This window comes from Kogia breviceps, chromosome 14 (genome assembly GCF_026419965.1).
Source record: "Kogia breviceps isolate mKogBre1 chromosome 14, mKogBre1 haplotype 1, whole genome shotgun sequence".
NCBI classification, from domain to species: Eukaryota; Metazoa; Chordata; class Mammalia; order Artiodactyla; family Physeteridae; genus Kogia; species Kogia breviceps.
The window spans coordinates 14,521,742-14,542,600 of record NC_081323.1 but is presented as its reverse complement, the minus strand read 5'-3'; the positions used below and the strand labels follow the sequence as shown (position 1 = coordinate 14,542,600).

The following is a 20,859-nucleotide window of genomic DNA, read 5'->3' as shown; positions in this document are numbered from 1 at the left end:
CCTCTAGGCAAGGAGCCAGTGCTCCCCTGAGGCCGGGGAGGAAGCAGGGTCTGAAGGGGCTCAGTGGGGCTTTCACCAGCTTAGCCATCTCTCCCAGTAACAGGCCTTTGCCCCGAGGGTCTGCCCTACTGGGTCACTGTACTTACAGAGGCAGGCCAAGATGCACTGCGGGGCTGGGCAGCTTCCACCTCATTTCCACCCTTGTGGGCTGTAGTGGGCTCCTCCTCCTCCCTAAATCCTTGCCTGGTTCTGGCTGTAGCAACACATGGACAAAGTGAGCTGGCCAAGAGCTGGACTCTGGTCCCTTTATTGAGACTGAGGGACCAGTGGGTCCATCCAAACAAAAATAAATTTCTCTCCCAAAGCCTGCCTGCAGGCTGGGGCCCCCAGCATGTCCTGGCTGGGGCCCACGGCTGTCCCCTAACCCCAGCAGCACAGGTCTGGCCCCCCAAGAATGACAGGATGCTGGCTGCTCAGTATCTGGAGATCCTAGGTGGAGCAGCGAGCGAGTCCTAGGGGGCCCCCCACCCCCCCACCCCGAGCAGGGCCGGCCCCAATATCCATGGTCTTCGCTGGGCCCCTGGGGCTCAGTCATCAGTCAGGGTGATGACGTCGTACTCGATGCCCTGATGTTGCAGCTGTTGGATGTGTTCAGGCACTGACTCCTCCGTGCCGAATAGGCCTTGGGCTTGGGCCATGGCAGCATCGGCCACCGCTGCCAGGGGAGGGGAAAGGATGGTGAGCCTGAGGCCCAGGAACTAGGCCCGGGCCCCAGGCCCCCAAGACCCTCAGGGTCCAACCCCATACCTGTGACAGCTGAGTGTGCTGCAGCCTCAAGCTGGGCCTGTGTGACCAGCTGCTGGCCTGGGGACACCGGCACATACTGGATCTGGAGGAGAGAGGCAATGGGATGTAGCCTTAACAGGACCCCTGCCCGTGGCCCTGGCTCCACCTGGTCCCCAAGGGCCCTACCTGGGACTCCTGAAGGAACGGCGCCCCTTGTTCATACTGGATATGTGTGATCTGGCCCTCCTGTACCTGGAGAGAGGGAGCCAATCCAGTTATTCTCAAAGGAGGATGTATACCCCTCTTCTCACTCCTCACCCGCGTCCCAGGCCTGCCCTACCTGGATGTGATGGCCCTCTGGGACCACGACGTATTCCTGGGGGAGCAGGTGCTGGACTCCGTCCTGGGAGATGATGTACTGTACCTGAGGAAGCGGGGAGAAGAGGCAGGTTCTGGGGCCCCGCTCCCCGGGAGCTCAGCGAGGAAGGCAGAGCAGGGGGGTCAGGGACACCCTGTCGGCAATGGCAGCTGGAGGAGGAGTTTGGGAAGTACTGTTCCCCCAACCCCCTCCTAGGAATGGGGCCTGGGGGTTGGGGGGAGGAGGGCGGGCACTCGGGGCTGAGGTGGCAGGAGGGCGGGCACTCAGGGCTGAGATGGCGGCAGCAGCTCACCTGGTTATCAGATGTCACCAGGTGCTGGACCATCTGGCCATCTGCTGTAGTGATCTCTTGGATGTAGGTGGCTTCCTCCTGTCAGGACCAAGCCAGCTCTAGCTTCAGATTTGTGTGTGCCCTCACCCCTGCCCATGACTTGCCAGCAGGGCCCCCAGCCCGCGCTCTCACCTGATTGGTCACTGTCTGCTCCTGGGCCACAATGATGTGCTCCTGGCCCAGTGCCTGCTGCAGCCGCTCTGGGCCCAGGACCCCGTGACTGGACTGGAGTGCAGCTGGGCAGAGAGGGGTGGACGCTCAATCAGGGGCTCCAGGGGAACCTGAGACGCCCCGCCCTGGCCTGAGGGTGCCCTCTGGGGCAGCGGCCCAAGTCCTTTGTCCACCCCGGGGCCCCAGGTGCCACTCACTGTGCAGCGTGGCCAGCGTCTCATCGTCACTGTTCAGGATGATGGTCTGGGTGGGGGTCTTGGGGGTCTGGGCCGGGGCCCGCGCGCTTGGGGTCGCCGGCTTCCTCCCATCGGGACTGTGCAGCCGCTGGATGTGGAACTTGAGGTGCCCGTTCCGGTTGAAGCTGAGGGCGAAGGAAGGCGGCTCAGGGGCGGCCCCACCACGCGTGCCCGGCAGCCCCTGCCCGCCTGCGCCCGGCCTCACCGCTGCCCGCAGAGGTGGCACTCGAAGGGCTTCTCGTTGGTGTGGGTCAGCATGTGGCGCCGCAGATCCTTCTTGTTCTTGGAAGCGAAGCTGCACTGGTTGCACTGGTGGGGCCGCAGGCTTGAGTGCTGCGCCATGTGGGCCTGCAGATGGGGCGGAGTCGGGGCACCGGCTGGGTCAGTACAGATGGCTTCCCACGGACAGGGGAGCCAGGGACCCCGACCTCAGGCGCGGTGGATCTGGGAGGAGCTGGGTGAGAAGTACAAGCCGGACCAAGGTCTGGCACCGCTGGGTGTTGAAGGGAAGAGCCACGGGCTCCGTCGTGAGGCCGCTTGGAAAGCCCTGTCCCTGTTGACGCTCATTTCACCCCTGTGAAACGTACAGGCTCAAAGAGGGGCCTCTGAAGGTCGCCCCCAGCTCTGACACTCTGGGTTCTGGGCCCCGCTCCCCTCACTGAGCCGCTGTGAGGATTCAGCACGCGCTCGGATCTGAGAACCGTTGATTTTCGGGTGAACAGACAGAGTCCCCGGAACCTGGCCTGCTCCACGCTGACCCCCGCACCTCCCCGGGACCCTGTGCCCTCAGTGTTCTGGACGACTTGAATCTCCCCAGCTGCCTCACGCCACCGCCCCTCTGCTCCTGCAGGCCCAGCTCAGCCATCACCTCTGGGACGTACCCCCAGCACCCCAAGTCCACGTGACTCGTTTCCCATCTGTGCTCCGCCGTGCGCACTTAGTTCACACCGGGGACCGGGTGTTAGTCGCCGCCTGGTGTGCTTCCCTGCCACACTGAGCCCCCTGAGAGCTGGGGCCTTGCTGAGTCATCTCTGACCCCAGCGGGGAGCGGAGGACCTGGCCTGAGGGGGTGCTCAGTCCAGGCTTGTTACGCGAATGGGTGCCAGCAGAGGGACGGGGGCACCTACCCGGACCTCGGGCCACTGGCGAGCACCGAAGGGGCAGTCGGGGCACTTGAAGGCACTAGGCCCAGCGTGGGCCCGTTTGTGACTTTCCATCTCAGCTCGGCCGGGGAAGGCCTCGGCGCAGATCTTGCAGGAAAACTTCTTTGATGACGCAGTGGCTGCAGATGGTGGCGAGGGGGGCACTACCAGGCCCAGGGCTTTGCTGGCAGCAGGAGGTGGGGAGGCAGAGCCCTGGGGGTCCCCCACTCGGCGGGTCCTGGCTGGAGACGGGGGCTCAGGGCCGTCTCTGGGCAGCCCCCCACACTGCAGCAAGGGCCACTTGGCTCCAGAGGCCAGGGCATCTGGACTTGGGAAGGAGATGGAGCCATCTGCAGTCAGCTGTGGACAGGCAGGAGAGCGTGAGGCGTGCAGGGAAGGAGGAAGAAATGGGAAGAGTAGAGGTGGCTACCCCCAGCCTCACCTCGATGTGGTGCAGCTGGGTCCCGTCAGCGGCCATGATGAAGTGGGTGCCAGCTTCTTTCAAGGTGTCACTCACAACCACGGCCTGGGCTGCCTCCCCGGGGGGCTCCTCGCTGTGGGCAGAGGAGGGGGGCGGGTGAGGCAGCGTTCCAGGAGAGGATGGAGGGCCACAGGAGTCCCCTTCCCCAAGAAAGGCATCAACTGAGGAGTGACTGCCACCGCAGGTTGACCCCTGGCTCCTCCCTTTACCAGCCGAACCTCCGCTGCCTCTTGTGTAAATGGTGACCGAGTGTCCAGAGATCGTCCTTCTCAGAAGCGGTCATCCCTGCCCCCTCGATGGGCATGCTGCGGGGTGGCGAGGTGAAGGGCTCCAGGGGTCAAGCCCAAGTCTGACCAGGTGGGGCAGGAGGAGAGGGAGAGTGGGGAGGCAGGGCTGCAAGGACCCACGGGCCAAGGGTAAAGGGCAGATGCTGAGAGACTGGGCTGCCCAGGTGCTGGCCCAGGGATCCTGACTCCCATCCCAGCTGAACAATCTGGTACTTGAATTCAGGGCTTCCTCTGACTGCCCAGGGGTTCGGCGAATATGTGAAACAAACATTTCTGCCCCAAAGGCGCTCAGTGTGGAGAAAGGCAAGCGCAGCTACAGGGCCTCCAATGTCGCTAAGGAGCCTGAGCTCGTTCCTAAAACGACCTCAGGGACGGGACCGTCCTGTCCCGTACAAGGAGGACATGGGCTTTGGAACCACAGAGGCCAGGGTCAGATCTACAGCCTGTCTGCCCTTAGGCGAGTTACTTCACCTCCCTCCTCATTTGTAAGTAAGAGGGGAAACATGCATCTCATGGGAATGGTTTAGGTAAGTTCCCGAATGTCAAGTGCCTGGCACATCTTAAGTGGCTCTTGACCTCCTGAAGGGACACGACACCCCTACAGCCCAACTGTTTTACATCTATTAGGAGTTTTACCTCCTGCCGGCTAGGCTTAGGCGGGCGGGGTCCTCATCTGACTCCCCCCAGCACACCTATAAATGGCTGGGAGGGGGGAGGGGTCTCGTAGGCCACAGGTCTCACCTGTAAGGTGTGCCAGGAGCCGATGTGCCCTCCTCCATGGTGGGTGCCGTGATGACGCTGTAGCCTGCCCCGCCAAACGGCCCAGGCGCCAGGGTGATCTGCTGTAGGTCTGGGGCGCCTAGCTGGCTCTCGGCGGCCACGCTGCCCCCTGGCTCTGCCATGTGGAGGGCTACCACTTGGGGAGTGGCACCTGCTGGGGAGGGCTGCCCACCGGAGGGTGCAAACCCTGCCTCCACGTCCTCTGCCTTCACCACGGCCACCTGCAACGGCACCAGCGGGCATTACGAGCCGGGGCTGTGGCAACGGAGCTGGCGTTCAAGGCCCTGTTCTATCTCAGGGCCTCAAAGCTCACCCACCGTCTGACGGGACCCAGTGCCACCGCCACGCATTCACACGAGCCCAACTGTGTGTTCCTGGCAACTGGAAAGAGACTTAACAAGAACAGGCTAGAGCGTTACTGCCCCCCAAGGGCACTGGGCAACGTCTGGAGACATTTTTGGTTGCCGCAATTGGTTGGCACCTAGGGGGCAGAAGCCAGAGATGCTGCCAAACACCCCAGACGAGCAGGACAGCCCCCTCAGCAAGGAATTATCCGGCCCAAAGTGCCAAGGCTAAGAAATCCTGAGGTAGAGGAACAAGTGGCAGACCATTTAAGAAAAAAATGCAATAGTCAGAGCTCTACCTCACATCCTACTCCAAAGCCTGCTTCAAATGTTTTAAAGATTGAAACATAACAAATAAAACTCGAGATATATTAAAAGAAAATATGGATCTTCCTATAATCCTTGGGGTGGGAAGATTTTCCTAATCATGACAGAATATGTTAAAACCTACAGAAAAACAAACCATATAATGAGATCAGAAAACAAAGAAGCCGGGGGGTGGGGTGGGGGGAGATGGTATTTAATAATTTACGTAAGAGATAAAAAGTGGAGTTCCCACACATACAAACAGCCCTTGCGAAGTTATACGAAAGAGACTAATAATTTAATGGAAAAATAGATACAGGACACAAACATACGTCAGAGAAGAAATAAAATGGTCTGTGAACATACAGAAACTTGATCCCTTTTGTGATCACAGAATTATAAATTAAGACCCTGACACATACTTCCATCACACGGAAGAGATTCATAAAGACCGATGCCCAGCGCCGGCGAGGCTGTGAGCACACTCTAGTGGCGGTCATGTAACTGGCACAGCTTTCTTTGAGGCGTCACGCCTTGGGACCCACTGATTCTATTTACTTCTAGGAGGCTTTTTCCCCCCAACTAAAAAACATGTTTATGAGCACCCGAAAATGTATGTGCACTGAAGCACTGCCTTGAGTTAATGACAAGGAAGCCACCCACGCGTAAAGGACTGAAGAAATAAGCTTCAGAACATCCCTAGGACGGAATGACTTGGAGACGTCAGGAGGGAGTGGACGCATGTGTGTGGCCAGGCCGTGCGCCTCACACGCTGCAGAGGGAAGAAAAGCGAGGCTGCCCGTGAGTGCGGATGGCGTGATCCCATTTTTTAAGGATCAAGAGGTCTCTGTGTCAGTGAGCACGTGGACCACACTGCAGACACGCTTATTAACCTGTTCACAGGGGAATCGGAGGGGAGGGGAGGAACCTTAAGGACTTTCACCTTCAGAAGAGAACAATTCTTAATGCTCATTTTGGGTTTCACAAGCGTATGTTTCCGTAATCAGAAAAACAAACCAACCAAAATGGATGATACTGGCATGAGAACGGCAGACAGAGCAATAGAACAGAACTTGTCTAGAAACAGACTCCTGTACCCGGGGGAATCCAGTGCACAATAAACGGGATGCTTCGAACCAGTGGGGAAAATGAGAGGATTCGATTTATTGCACTGGACAACTTTTGGGGAAAAAATAAACTTAGTCCCCTACCTTTCTGCACACACCAAAAGTGAATTCCAGGTGGAGTAAAAATTTAAGTGTAAAAAATGAAACCCTAAGAAGAAAATACAAACGAATGTTTATATAATCTTGAGGTGAAGAAGCCTTTCTAAGGATGATACCACAGGCAAAAACTATAAAAGCCTGATACGCTGAACTATCTAAAAATGTAAAACTTCTACACACCCCCAAATGCCACAAACTAAACCCTCTGAAGATTCCGGGTCCAACAGCAGGATCCCCTCCACAGAGCCCTGTCCCCCAGCAGCATGTTACTGTTCCAAGTTGTTGGAATTCATCATCTCAAACACACAGTCTCCATCTTTTCAAGAGGCTGGGAGACAGGAAGTGCTAACGAACCTCTCTGCCTTACAGAAGCCCGGAGAGGCGAGGGGGAGGGGGAAGTAAAGATGATGAACCTGGAGGAAGATGTGCTAGGCTTAAGGTGCATGGAACATGTGAGAGGTTGGAGCTCAGGAAAGCCTTGGGAGCCTCTGGGCTGTGGGAGGTGGCATGGAATGAGGGCGCTAGGCTAGACGGGAAGCTAGTTCAGACTCATGGACACGGGCGGTGCTGACTGCTCAGCATGGCAGAGAGCGCTGAGCAGACTCCGGAGAGCGGAGTGGGAGAGCCTCTGCCCTCCCGGGGCCTCCCTGGCACAGCGGTCGCCCTCCTCTGCGTCTGCCCACCGGGTTCCAGTGGATCTGTCTCCCACTGACCGGCAGCTCCCTGGGGGCGGGGCATGTCTGCTCCATCACTAGCCTTGGCTCCCAGGGTCCAGCACAGACCTGGCACCACGGGTAAAGGTGGGCCAGGGAGGAGCTCACCTGCAGGGCCGCGCTGCCCAGCTCCCGCTGCGTGCTCATGTTCAGCAGCAGGTCCAAGGCGGTCTGCGTGGCCATGGCCGTCGACTCCTCAGCTCCTGGGTCGGGTGGGAGCTGAGCCTTAGAAATGGCTGAAAACTGGCACCCAACGCCCCCCTCCCCGGCTTCCGGCCCCTACCGGCACGAGCCCTGCCCCTGCTCCTGCCGTCCCTCAGAACTCACCTTGCTGGTAGATGATGGTGGCACCACCCAGGGTGTCAGAACAGAGCAGTGGGGGGGTCTCGGGTGACTGGAGAGGTGCTGCCTCTGGGGGGATCTGCGGGGTGGGAATATGGCCAAGTGTGACAGGGGGCAGCTCAGATTCAAGTGCATTCACCAAGCACCTCCTATGTGCCAGACACTTTACAGCTATTGGCTTGTTTCATCTTCACACTCTTCAAGATATTTTCAAGATATTTACCAGCTCCGTGCAACAGATGAACTGACTGAGGTTAAGGATCCCACAGCTAGTAAGCAGCAGAACTGGGACTTGAACACAAGACTATCCGACTCCAGAGCCTCTGTGTTCTACCAGCACATTGTGGTGGTCCATCTTTCGGGGAGGGGAGGGGGCAGGCAGCATACTCAGCTACAAGGCTATATTTCTCAGCCTCTCTTGCGGGTGGGTAAAGTGTGGCCATGTGGCTAAGCAGGAGCTTCTGGTAAAGTTCACAAGGGAGCTAAGATGGATAGATGGTGGGCATCATTTTTGCTCTTCCCCCATCCCTTCCTCCTGCTTCTTGCCTGGGATGTGGCTAGGAAGGCTGGAGCTCCTGCAGCTATATGGGACCATAAGTCAATCACAAAAATAGGAGTCACATGCCTAGGACGGCTGGGAAAAAGTATTGAGAAAGCTTGGTTCCTGATGACTGATCAAGGAGCTGCCACATCAGCCCTGGGCTGCTGACCTTTGGACTTCTTTTACATGAAGAGAATAATAAACTATCACCATAGTCAAGATACTGATATTTCCACGCTCTATTACTAGCACTGGAAAGCCACCCCTACTCTGAGCTTAGGGGTGACATATCTGTGACCTCAGCTGCTCTTCACCACAATCCAGAGAGGCAGGGGTCATTTTGCTGTACTCAGTGTGCAAGTGAGGATGCTAGGGCTGGGAGAGGCAGCATCACATTGGCGTTGCAGCCAACGCTCCTGACCTCTTGTCTGCTGCCTGAGCTTACCTCAGGAGGTCCTGGGGAGCTGGAAGGAGGTCCAGGCGCTGCGCTATGCTGCTGCTTCAGCTCCTCAATCTGCTGCAGAGAGAAGAAGGGGCGACGGCGGGAAGGGGGCTCCTCGGGGTGGCGCCGCCCCCACTCCTCAAAGCTGCTTGCATGTCGGCACCGTACGTGCAGGCGGAGGTTCTTCTTGTGTCGCGTGCTGAAGTGGCAGTACTCACAGGCAAAGGGCTTGGCCCCTGCAGGCACATGTGTAGGGATGCTTGGGCTTGCCCAGCCCCTCTAGGAAGCCTTCTGTGACCCCAAGAACGTCTCTAACTGATTCACTCCCTGCGATGTGTTCCCAAGCTCAGGGAAACCCACGCTCTGTGCCTTTTGGTGTGCCAGGACAGAAACGAGCCAGGTCCCCCTCTGCGCTCACAGCCTTCCTCCGAGCGCCTATTTGCAAGGTCAGGTGACCACATACTTCTCTTATGACTCATCTCCCGAAGTGTCCCCCCAGCTCTCTTTCTCTCTTCTTCCCTAGTGTGTCCGCCAGAGGGCTAGGCACCGAGGAGGAGAAAGAACCAACTTTTGTTGTCCATCTTCTGTGGGCCAAGATGTGATGCTGCTTTAGTGGCTTCCTCTGTCGAGGGCAGAGCCTATGTAAGACCTCTCTCAAGGCCCAGAGCCCAGAACAGACAGGGTTCAGGGAACAAATGGAACTCACTTTTATAACTACCGCATGGTTGGTACTTCTGATTCTCTCCTTTCACAACTAAGAAAGGCTCAGAGAGAGCCAGCAACTGGCCCTGGGCCACACAGAGAAGAGCTGGCCGCGTTGGAATCTCAGCTGAGGTTAGACTGACAGTCCCAGGGGGGATTCCCTGCAGTAGAAGGGCTGGGGCTGCTGAGGGGGATGAAGAGGACAGAGCTGAGCCATGGTGTGTTGGGGGGTGGCTGGCCTGACCTGTGTGCTTGACAGCCACGTGGGACAGCAGGAAGTCCTCTCGGAAGGTGCGGTAGGGGCAAAAGCTGCACTTGAAGGGCTTGTCGCTGACATGGGAAAGCTGGTGGTTCAGCAGCGCCTTCTTGTCCTCACAAACGAACTCGCAGAACTCGCACTTGAACCTGGAGGCGGTTGGAGGGGGGAGAGCTCAGCGACAGGGCACGGTGGGGCACCGCAGCCCCAGGGGCCTCCTCGGGGATGTACCTGCGGTTGGCGACGGCCTGGATGTGCGTGAGCAGGTGCATCTTGAAGGTGTAGCGCTTCTTAAAGGACTTTCCACACTGTGGGGGGTGGCGAGGCGGGTCAGATGAGGGAGCTCCCAGGCAGGCCCCCTGCCCCCAGCCCCACCCACCTTGTCACACATGTGGGGCTTCTCAGTGCTGTGCGTCTTCATGTGCTGCGTGAGTCTCTTCTGCATGGGGTAGACACGGCCACACACAGGGCAGGGGAAGGAGCTCAGCTTCGGGGTCTGGGAAGGGACAGAAGGGGCCGGGCGGACAGAAAAGGAGAGGAGAGAGGGTGAGACCGTGCCTGCACCCCAACCCAACTCCCCAGCCGCCTTCAAGCAGGCTCCCTTCCCGGCCTGGGGCCCCAGACTCACCGGATCTGGCCTCTTCTTCCTGGGGGAGAAAGGCACAGGAGTCAGACCATCTTGTCCCCAAGCCCACCCCAGACCCTCCCCCGCTGACCAGACCCAGCCTTGGCCCTGACTCTCCTCAGCCCCAACCCAAGCCCCTTTCTCTTAGAACAGTATTCCCCCAACTGGAGTTCGCTGGGGAAAATGCCAAGAAATGTGCTGTCAATAAAGTTTTGTAGTCTAACTTTAGGAACAGTGCATTCTCTCTCTTCTCTCTGTCACAAAATGCATTTGCATTTTAAAGGCTCTGAGAAGTCCTGCAGGGAAGAGAGCTGTTGAACCAGGTTTTCGACCTGGTGTCCCTAATCTTATGTGGACATAGAACTCCCCCTCCCTTTTTATTTTTTTTAAACAAACACCTAAAAGCGGGAATCCCCTGGCTATCCAGTGGTTAGCACTCAGCGCTTCCACTGCCAGGGCTCGGGGTTCAACCTCTGGTCGGGGAACTGAGATCCCGCGAGCGGCACGGTGATGCTTCAGTGAACAACCACTAGGCCCCTGAGGATTTTTGTTTTTCCACCCACTTGTCCTACATCTGCCCTATCGGTGCCGTGAGACATGGAGTGTGGACGTGGAGCCTGGAAGACCTTCAGATCATTTTCTGAGACCCTTTAGGTACACAATTTCTTTCAATCACCTCAATAATGACTGTCCCCAATTTACAAAGCTCAAAGCAGGAAAGAGACCGAATAAGAGCCCTCTAGACCCTGACAATGCCCTGTTCTGAGCCAAGTGATCTGGGATGAATCGCCCTGTCTTTCCCCCATCTGTACTGTGCTGCAAGGGGGCTGGCCCCGAGCAGGGGCTCAGTAAGGGGGAATCCGTGGTTACCCTGGGCCTCCACTTCCCCAGCCCCACTGACCGGTCCCGGCTATGCACGGCCGCATGCCGGATGACGTCCTTCCGGTAAACACTGGTGTAGCTGCATTCGTCACACTTGTAGGGCTTACTGCCCACGTGGTTGAACATGTGCTCCTGGGAGAGAGGCAGCAGGACAGGGGGCTGGGGTGCAGCCTCCCTTCCTGCCCACCCGCCCTGTGCCTACAGCCGTAGAGCGCCCCCTCCCCACTGCACCCCGGAACAACCCCCGCTCCCCACCCCTGCCGCAGGGGTCCAGAGAACAACTTCCAGGTGCGGGTCCGAGGGGGGAAGCACTGCGCACAGGAAGCACAAGGGCTCTGGCCATCTATTCTCAAGCCACCCCCGACCGCCACCCGCGGCCAGCTCTGCCTCACTTTGGCCAAGCCAAGCTGCGGTTTCCTGCGTCAGTAAAATGGGGCTCTCAACACCTATGACCTTGTCGGGCTATGTGAGATGATAAAAAGGAACCCCTTTCTTGAGACACGTTACCGCCACCTGCTGGGAGACTTTCTAACACGCTGAATTTGATTAAAGCAGTTGCACTGCCATCTGCCGGATGTGGTGGTAGTGAAGCGAGTCTAAGACGATGTGATGCCACCATGCAGTGTGAGGCCTACCAGAGTGCGCCCTCGGCCCAGACGCGCACCCTGACACGGGGCAGGAGGGTGACCGCAGGTGCCCGGGACCTCCACTCCCCATCGGGGCCTTCTCCCATCCAGTCTCTTCTCGCCCTGCCCTCCCGCGCCTCCGCTTCCCTCGGCCGCACCTTGAGCGAGGACCAGCGGCGGGAGCGGTAGCTGCACTGCAGGCACTTGAAGAGCTGCGGGTTGCCAGCCTCGTGGGAGTTGACGTGGAAGCGCAGGTCCTCATGGGACAGGAAGCGGGAACCGCAGATGCGGCACAAGAAGGGCCGCAGGAGGGGTTTGGGTGACTTGTAATAGTACCTGCCAGAAGGGTGTTGGGGAGAGGTCTGGCTGGGCCAGCAGGCGGCCACTTCCCCCTGCCCCCAGCCCTCATCTCTGCTCGCTGCTGTACTTGCGGTATTTCTTGCCGAGGAAGCGCCTGGAGGGTCGCCCACGGCGGCGGGGCGGGGCGTCGGGCTCGTCCTGGCAGGACGGTGCTGCGTTCTCCACATCTGACTGGCTCACACCGGGTTCCACAGGGGGCCGGTTGGCCTTGCCCAGGGCCACCAGGCATCCTGGGCCTGAGGAGCTGGGTGCCTCGGGGTCTTGCGGCTCCGGAGGGCTCTGTCCAGTCTGGGAGCTGACCAGAGGCTCTCCTTCCACACCTGCTATGGACACACCAGGACAGATGTGGACAGGTGTGCCAGAGGCCAGCCAAAATATCCTCCCACACACACTGTCACAGACCACTGATGGGCCCGTCAGGTCACGGGACAGACGCACGCAGCCCGTGGTTAGAGGGCAGTGTGGACATATGCCCCCTCCTGCAGCTGACGGGCCGTTAGCACAGCACGACTTAAATGGGACAGTCTGGAGCAGCAATGGGAGAGCTGGGACCTCACGGCCAGGAGACCTGTGGGTAGGCTAAGCTCTGTCATCAACTTGCTGTGTGTTCTCAAGCAAAGCCACTCCCCTCTCTGAGTCTCATTTTCCCCATCTGTCAAATGGATATAACTGTTGCTCTAGTAACCTCACGGGAACGTTCTAAGGTCTGGGGAGCAACAGCAACACTTAAAAAACACTGGTTTTCCCAACGGAAGCTGGGTAGTTGGAGGGCAGACGGGAGGAAGGGAAGAGACATCACCACACACACTCGCAAAGCCTCTGACGTCTGAACATCCGAATGCGTCACCTATTCAAAAACACTAACAGAATTTCAACATAATGTTTTAAAAATTCAAAATTATATGCTACAGGCAACGTGGGTAACATTTTGTTTCTTAATGGGGTGCCAGGTTATTCAGGTGTGTTCACCTTGTGAAAATTCAGAGCTGTGAATTCACTAAGCTGATTCACTTACCATACATCTGCTTTTCCACACATATACCTCAGTAAAAAGTTATTTGAAAAAGAAGACTAATAAATACAACACCCACAACTGCATGTACAAAAACAGCTACCGTGTATTTTTTCCATGTCTATTTAAGCCTTAAAAAACAAGCCTAAGAGCCAGGTACTATTACCTCCATTCAGAATAAGGGAATGGGAGATTCAAGAGGCAAAGTAACATGCTCCAGGTCACACAGCTGGTAGGTGGCAGAGCCGGCACTCATGCCCACGGCAGGTCTTTCCTGTCCCCCGCTTGTAATGCTCCAAGTCTGTGCTCCTCCAACACAGTCTCAGGCCTCAGAATTATTCTCATTTTAGTAATAATTCTTAAAACTTATCTTATTAGTTCAGTTACAAATACTCACACTTCTGTGCTGTGACAACTTACCACTGAAAAGCCTTTTCAGAAAGCTGCTATGTCCTAACTCTCAAGCTTGGTATGGGAGAGTTTTCCCCTTTACGAGGAGGCCTGCAGGTCACCCCGGTGGGTCTGAGACATGCTGTTCTGCAAGCACGTCTGCAAGGGCTCCATGGAAGCAAGCAGGGAATGAGGCCACCCCTGGGCCCCACCGCACAGCCCCTCCCACAAGTAAGTCTCACCATCCAAGAGATCCGAGGTCTCCAGGCGAGGCAGCTTCCGCGGCCGGCCAGGTCTCCTGCGGGGTCTCGGTGTACTGGGAGTGGGGCGCTGAGGCCGTAGCTGCCGGCCCCGGGGCTCATCCTCAGCAGGGTTATAATCGCTGTCCTCTGTGGGGACAGCAAGAGAAGGGGGGCATCAGCCTTGACCTTTCAGCCCTGACCCCTTGCCAGCTTCCCTGGAAAGAAGCCCACTTCCCTATCCCTGCCTGTTCCTCCCTTCAAACCCACCAGTGATGCCTCCTCCGGGAAGCCCTCCTGATGTCCCCCTGGCTAACTGTGAGCGCCACTCTCTGGCCCCTGCAATCCTTTCTCTGTACATTTCCTAACACCTACCACTAGCTCAGATGGCACCTTTATGCGAATCAGAAAAAAGCACTCCTTCCTCAATAAACTTTACGGCCATTGTTAGAAAATAGTTGTCTAGTCACTCCAGTCTACAAAGCAGGACTATGCTACCCATTGAGGGAGCCAGTAGCTCCCTCAATGGATAGCCACTAGCTCCCTCACTAGCCTATGTGGCTACTGAGCACTTGAAATATGCCTAGTCTAAATGCAAACAGAATTAAGTATAAAATACACAACAGATTTCCAAAAATTAGTATGAGAAAAAGAACGTGAAATTTACTAATAACTTTTTATAATCATTGCATATTGAAAAAATATTTTACACATAATGGGTAAATAAAATATATGACTGAACTTAAATTCATCTTTTTCTTTTTCCTTTTTTTTTTTTTTTGCGGTACGCTGGTGTCTCACTGTTGTGGCCTCTCCCGTTGCGGAGCACAGGCTCTGGACGCGCAGGCTCAGCGGCCATGGCTCACGGGCCCAGCCCCTCCGCGGCACGTGGGATCCTCCCGGACCGGGGCACGAACCCATGTCCCCTGCATTGGCAGGCGGACTCTCAACCACTGCGCCACCAGGGAAGCCCTCTTTTTATCTTTAATATGACAACAAAAACCACACGTGGCTTCCATTCTATTTCTGCTAGACAAATGTGAATGTGACCCTCTTGGACACAGTACTATTTTTCAGCGCACGGCCCGTACAGCTGCACACAAAGCTCCTGGTCCCAGAGCTCCAACTCCTCTATCTTATGCTGGAGGCACTCGTGGCTGCGTGTGCGCCAGTTCCTCTTCCCTGGCCCTCCCTACGGGCCAGGGGGAGCTCGGTACTTGCAGATGTGGGTGTGGGTGACAGGCCTGAGAGCCACACTAGCCTACCTTCCAGGTCATCGATGGCACCGGCGTCTATGATGTCATCATCATCTTCCTCCTCTGGGCCCTCTTCCTCCTGGGTCCTGGCGGAGGCGCCCCATTTCCGCAGACGTCCCTTTTTTCCAGCGGCGGCGGCTGCTGGAGGTACAACAAGCTTGCTGCGTCTGACTCTTGGCACCCCAACCCTGCCTGTGCAGGCGGCCAGGCAGGCCACCATCAACGCACCTGGGCAGAAGTGCCGCTCCCGCATGTGGCGCAACAGTGTGGCCTTGGCGCTGCTCCGGTACTGGCACATCTTGCACTTGAACTGCTGCACCACCACCACCTCCATCATGGCCTCCAGGCTCTGCAGGTCTGGCTCCTCGGCGCCAGAACCCAGGCGTGGCTGCGCTGGGGAGCTGGGCCCACCCTGCACCTCCTCAGGTGGCTCCAGGCACGTGGATGTGGACGTGGGGCCATCGGCTAGAGCCTCGATGGCTGCCAGGCTGTGGGCCAGGGTGGAACTGGACATTGGCGATGCCATGGGGGCCCCTGGGAAGGTGAGGGAATCAGAGGGGAGGAAGTGGAGGGGGAGGCTGGCCACGAGCTACAGCTGCCCCTCCCAGGCAGGCCCAGGGATCCTAGAACCCCACTCCCCACCGGAGTAACAGTGGAGGAACTGAGAGGCCCAAGGCAGTGGAGAAGCTGCCAAGATCACACAGTGAATCTACGGCAGAGCCTCCCTGTCCTACTCCCCCGCCCACGGCAGGGTTCCCTGGGTCTGGTGCCTGGAGTCTTACCATCATCTGGTCCCTGCAGGATCAGGTACCGTGTGGTCTCGGACCCACTCCCCTCAGCACTGGTCACGGTGATGCAGCCTGGGCAGAGGTGTGAGGAGGGGATGCACAGCTGATAATGACAACTACCACTGCCCACACTCATTCTGACTCACCCGTGCGACTGTGAGTCCACTGCCCCATGGCCCACTTCATGTCTGGGGCAGGGCTGTTGAGAGGTCTGCTGTGTGTGACACACTGGCCCAGTAGCCAGTCCACAGCTGCCCACTTTTAACCATTAAAGGCGGACTCGCTTTTCAGACCATCCCAGGGCTTTTCCAGGTGCTACAACCCTTACACAGATCATTAATAATAGAAAGTAGTTTGGTAAATCATGAGCACCTGCTCTGGAGTCACCGTCTGAGCTCATGCCCCAACCCTTGCTGATGACAGAGGGTACATTAGTTTACGTCCTCTGTGCCTTGGCTTTCTCATCCAGACTGTGAGAATAACAACAGCATCTACCTTTTGGGGTTACCAAGAGGATTAATGAACTACTGCAGGTAAAGTATTTAGAAGAGACTCCGGTACAAAATTAGGTATCGCTGTTTCTATATTTATTGAGTGCTTATAACATGCCAGGAACTACACTGTACTATCTCATTAAATCCCCACATCGTTTACCACTATGAGACGGGGTTACTGTTTCCATGTTACAAACTCACAGGGGTAAGGTTATCTGCCTGAGTCTGCACAGCTGGTTCTGCAGGGAAACCCTTATGGGGCAACTCTTGCCCCCTGTGGCCTGACTCACTCTGGATGAGGTCAGGCCCGATGGTGGACTCGATGATCTTGTCAATGGCCGAGCCCAGGTCTGAGGAAGAAGCCGTGCAGTCGGACACCAGCATGTTGGGGTCTGGGAGTGCGCTGGAGTGCACCAGGGCTGGGGGGCCATCTGTCACCCCTGCCACTGGCCCGTGGGAAACAGAAGATGAATCAGGGAGGTAGCCATGGGGCAGGGGGCCTGTGCTGGAGCTGCTCTCGGACACCTCCTCCTGGAGGACGGGAAACAGACAAAAGGGGAGTTTAGGAGCCAGGGATGGGGCAGGGCAGGCTGCCTCCAACCCTGGCCCAAGGATGTGGTAGGTGGAGCCACCCACGCCCTCACCCCCATTGAGGACCAGTGAGAAAAACCCTCTAGTCACAGAGCTCCCCCAAGAACAAGCGTCAGGGTCCCTGGCTCCAGCCAGGTACAAGGCCCGTTTCCCACACCTCACACAACAGCCAGGTGAGGCTATTCTTGTCAGGCTTTCAAATAAGCTGTTCCCTCTGCTTGAAATGCTTCCTAGCATCACACCGTGGCTAACTCTTACTCAGCCTTCTCACTGCCGTTCAGCTGGTACCTCTCCTGGGAAGCTGACCCTGACCCCCAAAGCCAAGTTAGGACCTCTCCATCCTCAGTGCTATAGTGGCCTGTGTCCCGCCATCACATTATGGTTCACTCTGCAATGTTACGTCTCCCAGGTCAGACTCCAAAAGGGCTAGGACCACATCTCTCTTGTCTCCTGCTGTATCCCCTGGGTTCAGGACAAGCTGGGCACATGCTAAGTCCATCTCTGCTGAATTAATAAAACCCCTGGACCCCAAAGTGGGGGCTACTATTGTGCACCTCTATAATGTGATGTCCTGAAAATGATCTCTATCTTGCAGACAATGACAACGGTAATGGCTGATATTTATTGGCTGCTTACCATCTGCTGAGCCCTGTGTTAATTGCTTTGCATATATTAATTCATTTAGTTCTCCAAAAAAGAAAAACCTATTGAGGCAAGTATATTTATTATTCCCACTCTACAGATGAGAAAACTGACAGCTAAAAGTTTGGGTCTTATCTAAGATCACAGAGCCAGGAGGTGGCAGAGCCAGGAGACTATTTTACGAAGCGTTTCCAAGAAAATGACTGGTGGCTGCTCACAACAGAGCACCCTCAGGAGTAGGTATTTCTGCTCCGTTTTAAAGATGGAAGACCGAGGGGGCTTCCCTGGTGGCGCAGTGGTTGAGAGTCTGCCTGCCGATGCAGGGGACGTGGGTTCGTGCCCCGGTCCCGGACTATCCCACATGCCGCGGAGAGGCCGGGCCCGTGAGCCATGGCCGCTGAGCCTGCGCGTCCGGAGCCTGTGCTCCGCAGCGGGAGAGGCCACAACAGTGAGAGGCCCGTGTACCGCAAAAAAAAAAAAAAAAAAAAAAAGGAAGACCGAGGTTCAAAGACGTGTCCCAGTGAATCAGTGGTACAGCCAAGACTTGAACCAGGTCACCTGCATCCCAAAGAGTGAGGACAATGGGTAGTGCAGTGGGTCAGCCCACAGCCTAGATTTAAATCCTGGCGCTGTGTCTCAGTTTGCTCCTCTGTAAGATGTGGAAAAGAGTAGTATGTGCCTTACAAGGTATGAGACTTAAATGAGAAAATCCACGCTAAGGGCCTGGCATGGTACCCGGCTCACAGTAAACCATAAACAAATATTAGCTATAAGCAAGCCGTGCTGGCTTCTTCCCCTTGGCCGCCAGGCACTGCTGCCTGCGGTGCCTGCCACCACCCACGCCGGCCAGCAATATCCATACCAGAGAGCTGGTGCCGCGGTCCGAACTCTGCCCCACGCCAGAGTCGTCGGCCTCGGCTGGCCCCGGAGCGGCCGCGGCGTCGCTGCTGTCGGCCGACACGGCTTCCGAGGTGCCCACGCCCAAGCCGCTCTCAGAGGGCTCCTCGTGCCGGCCAGGACCAGGGGCCGCGTCGCTACTGCTCTCCACCTCGTTCTCCTCCATCGGCTCGGGGGGCGGCCTAACAGGCGGGCCCAGGGTCCGGGGCCTTTACTCTGCGAGAAGAGGTGACGGGGGCTGGAACAGGTGGGCTTCATACCGGGTCCCCGCGGCGCACTCAGCTGCACCCATACGCCCATTTCGCAGGTGCAAACACCGAGTCGCCGACGGGGCGGGGCTTTCTAGTGTATTGCGAGGGGAGCTTCGGGAAAACAGGACCAGGAAGCCTTGCCTCCCCGTCTCGGGTCCTTCCCCCATCCCCGGAGGGTGGTCAGTGGCGGGTAATCTTGACCCTTTGCTCCTCCCCTCCATGATTCCCGCAGAGTGGTTCACTCTACGGGCCCCGTCCGGGCTCAGTGGTTCAGCCCTTCGGTCCCCCGAGTCCTCCCGGGTGCAGAGTCGGTGGTACAGCCCGCAAGCCCCCTGGGTCAGCTGCCCGCTCCCCCCCTCCCCCTGGTTCCCGTGCGGAGGGGGCTGACAGCGACAGTCCCGGGGCCTGGAGACTCGGGGCTGTCCCCGGCGCTGCCTGCGCTCCAGGCCCGACGCCATCTTGTGGCGGCTCCGGGTTTCCGCTCAGGCAAGTGCGAGAGCGACTAAAGGGCCTGGGACCCCGGGGCCCTGTTCGGACAGCCCCGCCGGCCCGGGACCTCGCCGCCTGTTATCCCCGCAGTGTGGCCCCACTTCACGGCAATGTGTAGTGGGGCGACCTGACTCCACCCGACGCTCACCTGACGCTTTCGTAGCCGCGTTCCTCTCCGACTCCGGCATCGACGAAGTCGCCATCCTCTTTCCCCCGCTGCGGAGGGACCCATCGGCCTTTCGTAGGCCGGGACTACTTCCTACACCGGCCCGGAGAAAGACAGGCTTCCAGTGTGCCGGAAGGTGGCCCCGAGGTCTCAAAACCATAATAGAGTTCTCAGAGAATATAGGATTTTACATGTCTCCTAGTATGGGTGACGGAGTCATCTATGGGTTGGGAGCTACTTTCTCTCCGGCGGAGGAATACATAGGAGTGGCTACGTGACGTCATTGCCGGGTCCCTTCCCTGGGCCGCAGGGCTGGGCGCGGCTAAGGCTGGCCCCACGTCCGGGGGCGTGGCTCCCAGTGGCCTGACCACGCCCTTCCCGGAACCCTTCAGAAAAGCGTGAGACGGATGTTTTGGCTTGGTGGGAGAGGAGTAGATGTTATCGGTCTTTTCGCCTGGCTTTCAACCGATTATTTTACGCTCTCATCGAACCCAGTCAAATCCTTCCCGATTAGGTTTGACGTGTCCTGGGAAGAGGGGAGCATATAATCCTTGTTTTACCGATGGGGAAACTGAGCCCCTGAGATGGGAAGTGGCCGGTCCAACGTCACATCAAGGGACTTGGAATGCCAGCCCCGATGGCTGGAGGTGGGGAAATGAAGAGTCAGTGCAGGGCCCTTACTGAGCTCTGTACACGTATTTGTTACATAATAGAGCTGGGAAGTCAAGGCATTCTCCATAGCCTTCCTCTGCTCAGTGTAGATGTATTTAAAGGTCTGCAGCCTTTCAGAAAGGTATGACCGTCCTTCTGATGCCCGAAATGCCACTTTTGGCAACACCCTCTGCTTAAGCCTTTTTAGCATTTTGCGCAGGAACCTGGCGCCCCGGTTTGTCCTGAAGTCTCTGTGTTGCATAAGTTGTTTTCGTCGATTGAAAAATACAAATTTGGCGGGGGGTGGGGTGGGGTGGGGTGGGGTGGGGTGGGGAGGGCGGGGAGAATCTAAAATAAATCCTGCAAAGAAAACCTATTTTAAAAGATAAGGTGCTTTGAGCTGTTATGATTTGTTGTACCTGAGTATGAGGGGGTTTCCCTGCTCCTTTCCTAGGAGCAGGTTTTTAGGGGGAATAGAGCATGAGGTCTCTGGATTGGCTATGCCCCCTCGTTCCCCCTCACCCCCATTCAGCAGGACCAGGCCGCCGAGCAGCCCTGGAAAGCTGGGTAAACAAGGGCATGACAGCAGGTTGGTTTTGTACCCACCAGGCAGTTTTCCAACGTGAACTTGATTCCTCAGCCATACGGAGCCACCTCCAACCCCCATTCTATGGGAATAGGATGTATCCTGCCTCCAAACAAGTCACCTCCCTCAAGGATATCAGCGTACTCAGGAGTAGCTGTACACCACCCGATTCCATCCCCAGTCCAACTAAGGCTTAGTCCTAACCTTGGCCTTTGCCACCAAATCACAAGATTGCAAAATATCATGATACAGAAGGTAATAGCCTCGTCATGGAGCTCAAGACCAGAGAGGGAAAGCTCAAGGCCCAAGGTCATGACTCCTTGAAACAATATATCAGAATTCTTCCATTTCAAAGAGAAGGAAGCCAACCTGGTTTTCTGACTGCCAATCAAGGGTTCTTCCCACCAGAACATGCCGTTTGTAGTTCTGGCCTCAGCTTTGATGGGGAG

The 20,859-nt window shown here is 56.9% G+C and overlaps 1 protein-coding gene across 4 annotated transcripts; it reads right to left on the bottom strand.

Moving 5' to 3' along the window:
* Nucleotides 1-280: 280 nt before the first annotated feature.
* Nucleotides 281-19,470, bottom strand: ZNF335 (zinc finger protein 335). Of its 4 annotated transcripts, none has more exons than XM_059037742.2 (28): nt 19,156-19,470; nt 18,233-18,483; nt 16,428-16,668; nt 15,638-15,715; nt 15,084-15,389; nt 14,865-14,996; nt 13,603-13,749; nt 12,026-12,278; nt 11,757-11,934; nt 10,992-11,104; nt 10,094-10,112; nt 9,845-9,961; nt 9,697-9,773; nt 9,454-9,614; nt 8,511-8,743; nt 7,510-7,603; nt 7,291-7,385; nt 4,555-4,814; nt 3,488-3,599; nt 3,031-3,405; nt 2,109-2,251; nt 1,865-2,028; nt 1,629-1,732; nt 1,458-1,535; nt 1,127-1,210; nt 973-1,038; nt 808-889; nt 281-715 (listed from the first exon to the last, which is right to left on the bottom strand). In XM_059037742.2, exons 2-28 carry the CDS (start codon nt 18,431-18,433, stop codon nt 588-590), a joined length of 4,041 nt encoding a protein of 1,346 aa, XP_058893725.1. In that variant the 5' UTR covers nt 18,434-18,483; nt 19,156-19,470; the 3' UTR covers nt 281-587. The 4 variants fall into 4 exon arrangements, with proteins under 4 accessions (XP_058893725.1, XP_066869616.1, XP_058893724.1 ...); XM_067013515.1 differs by having other exon boundaries at nt 14,865-14,993; nt 19,156-19,441; XM_059037741.2 differs by having other exon boundaries at nt 12,026-12,281; nt 19,156-19,407.
* Between the last annotated feature and the right edge of the window lie 1,389 nt (nt 19,471-20,859).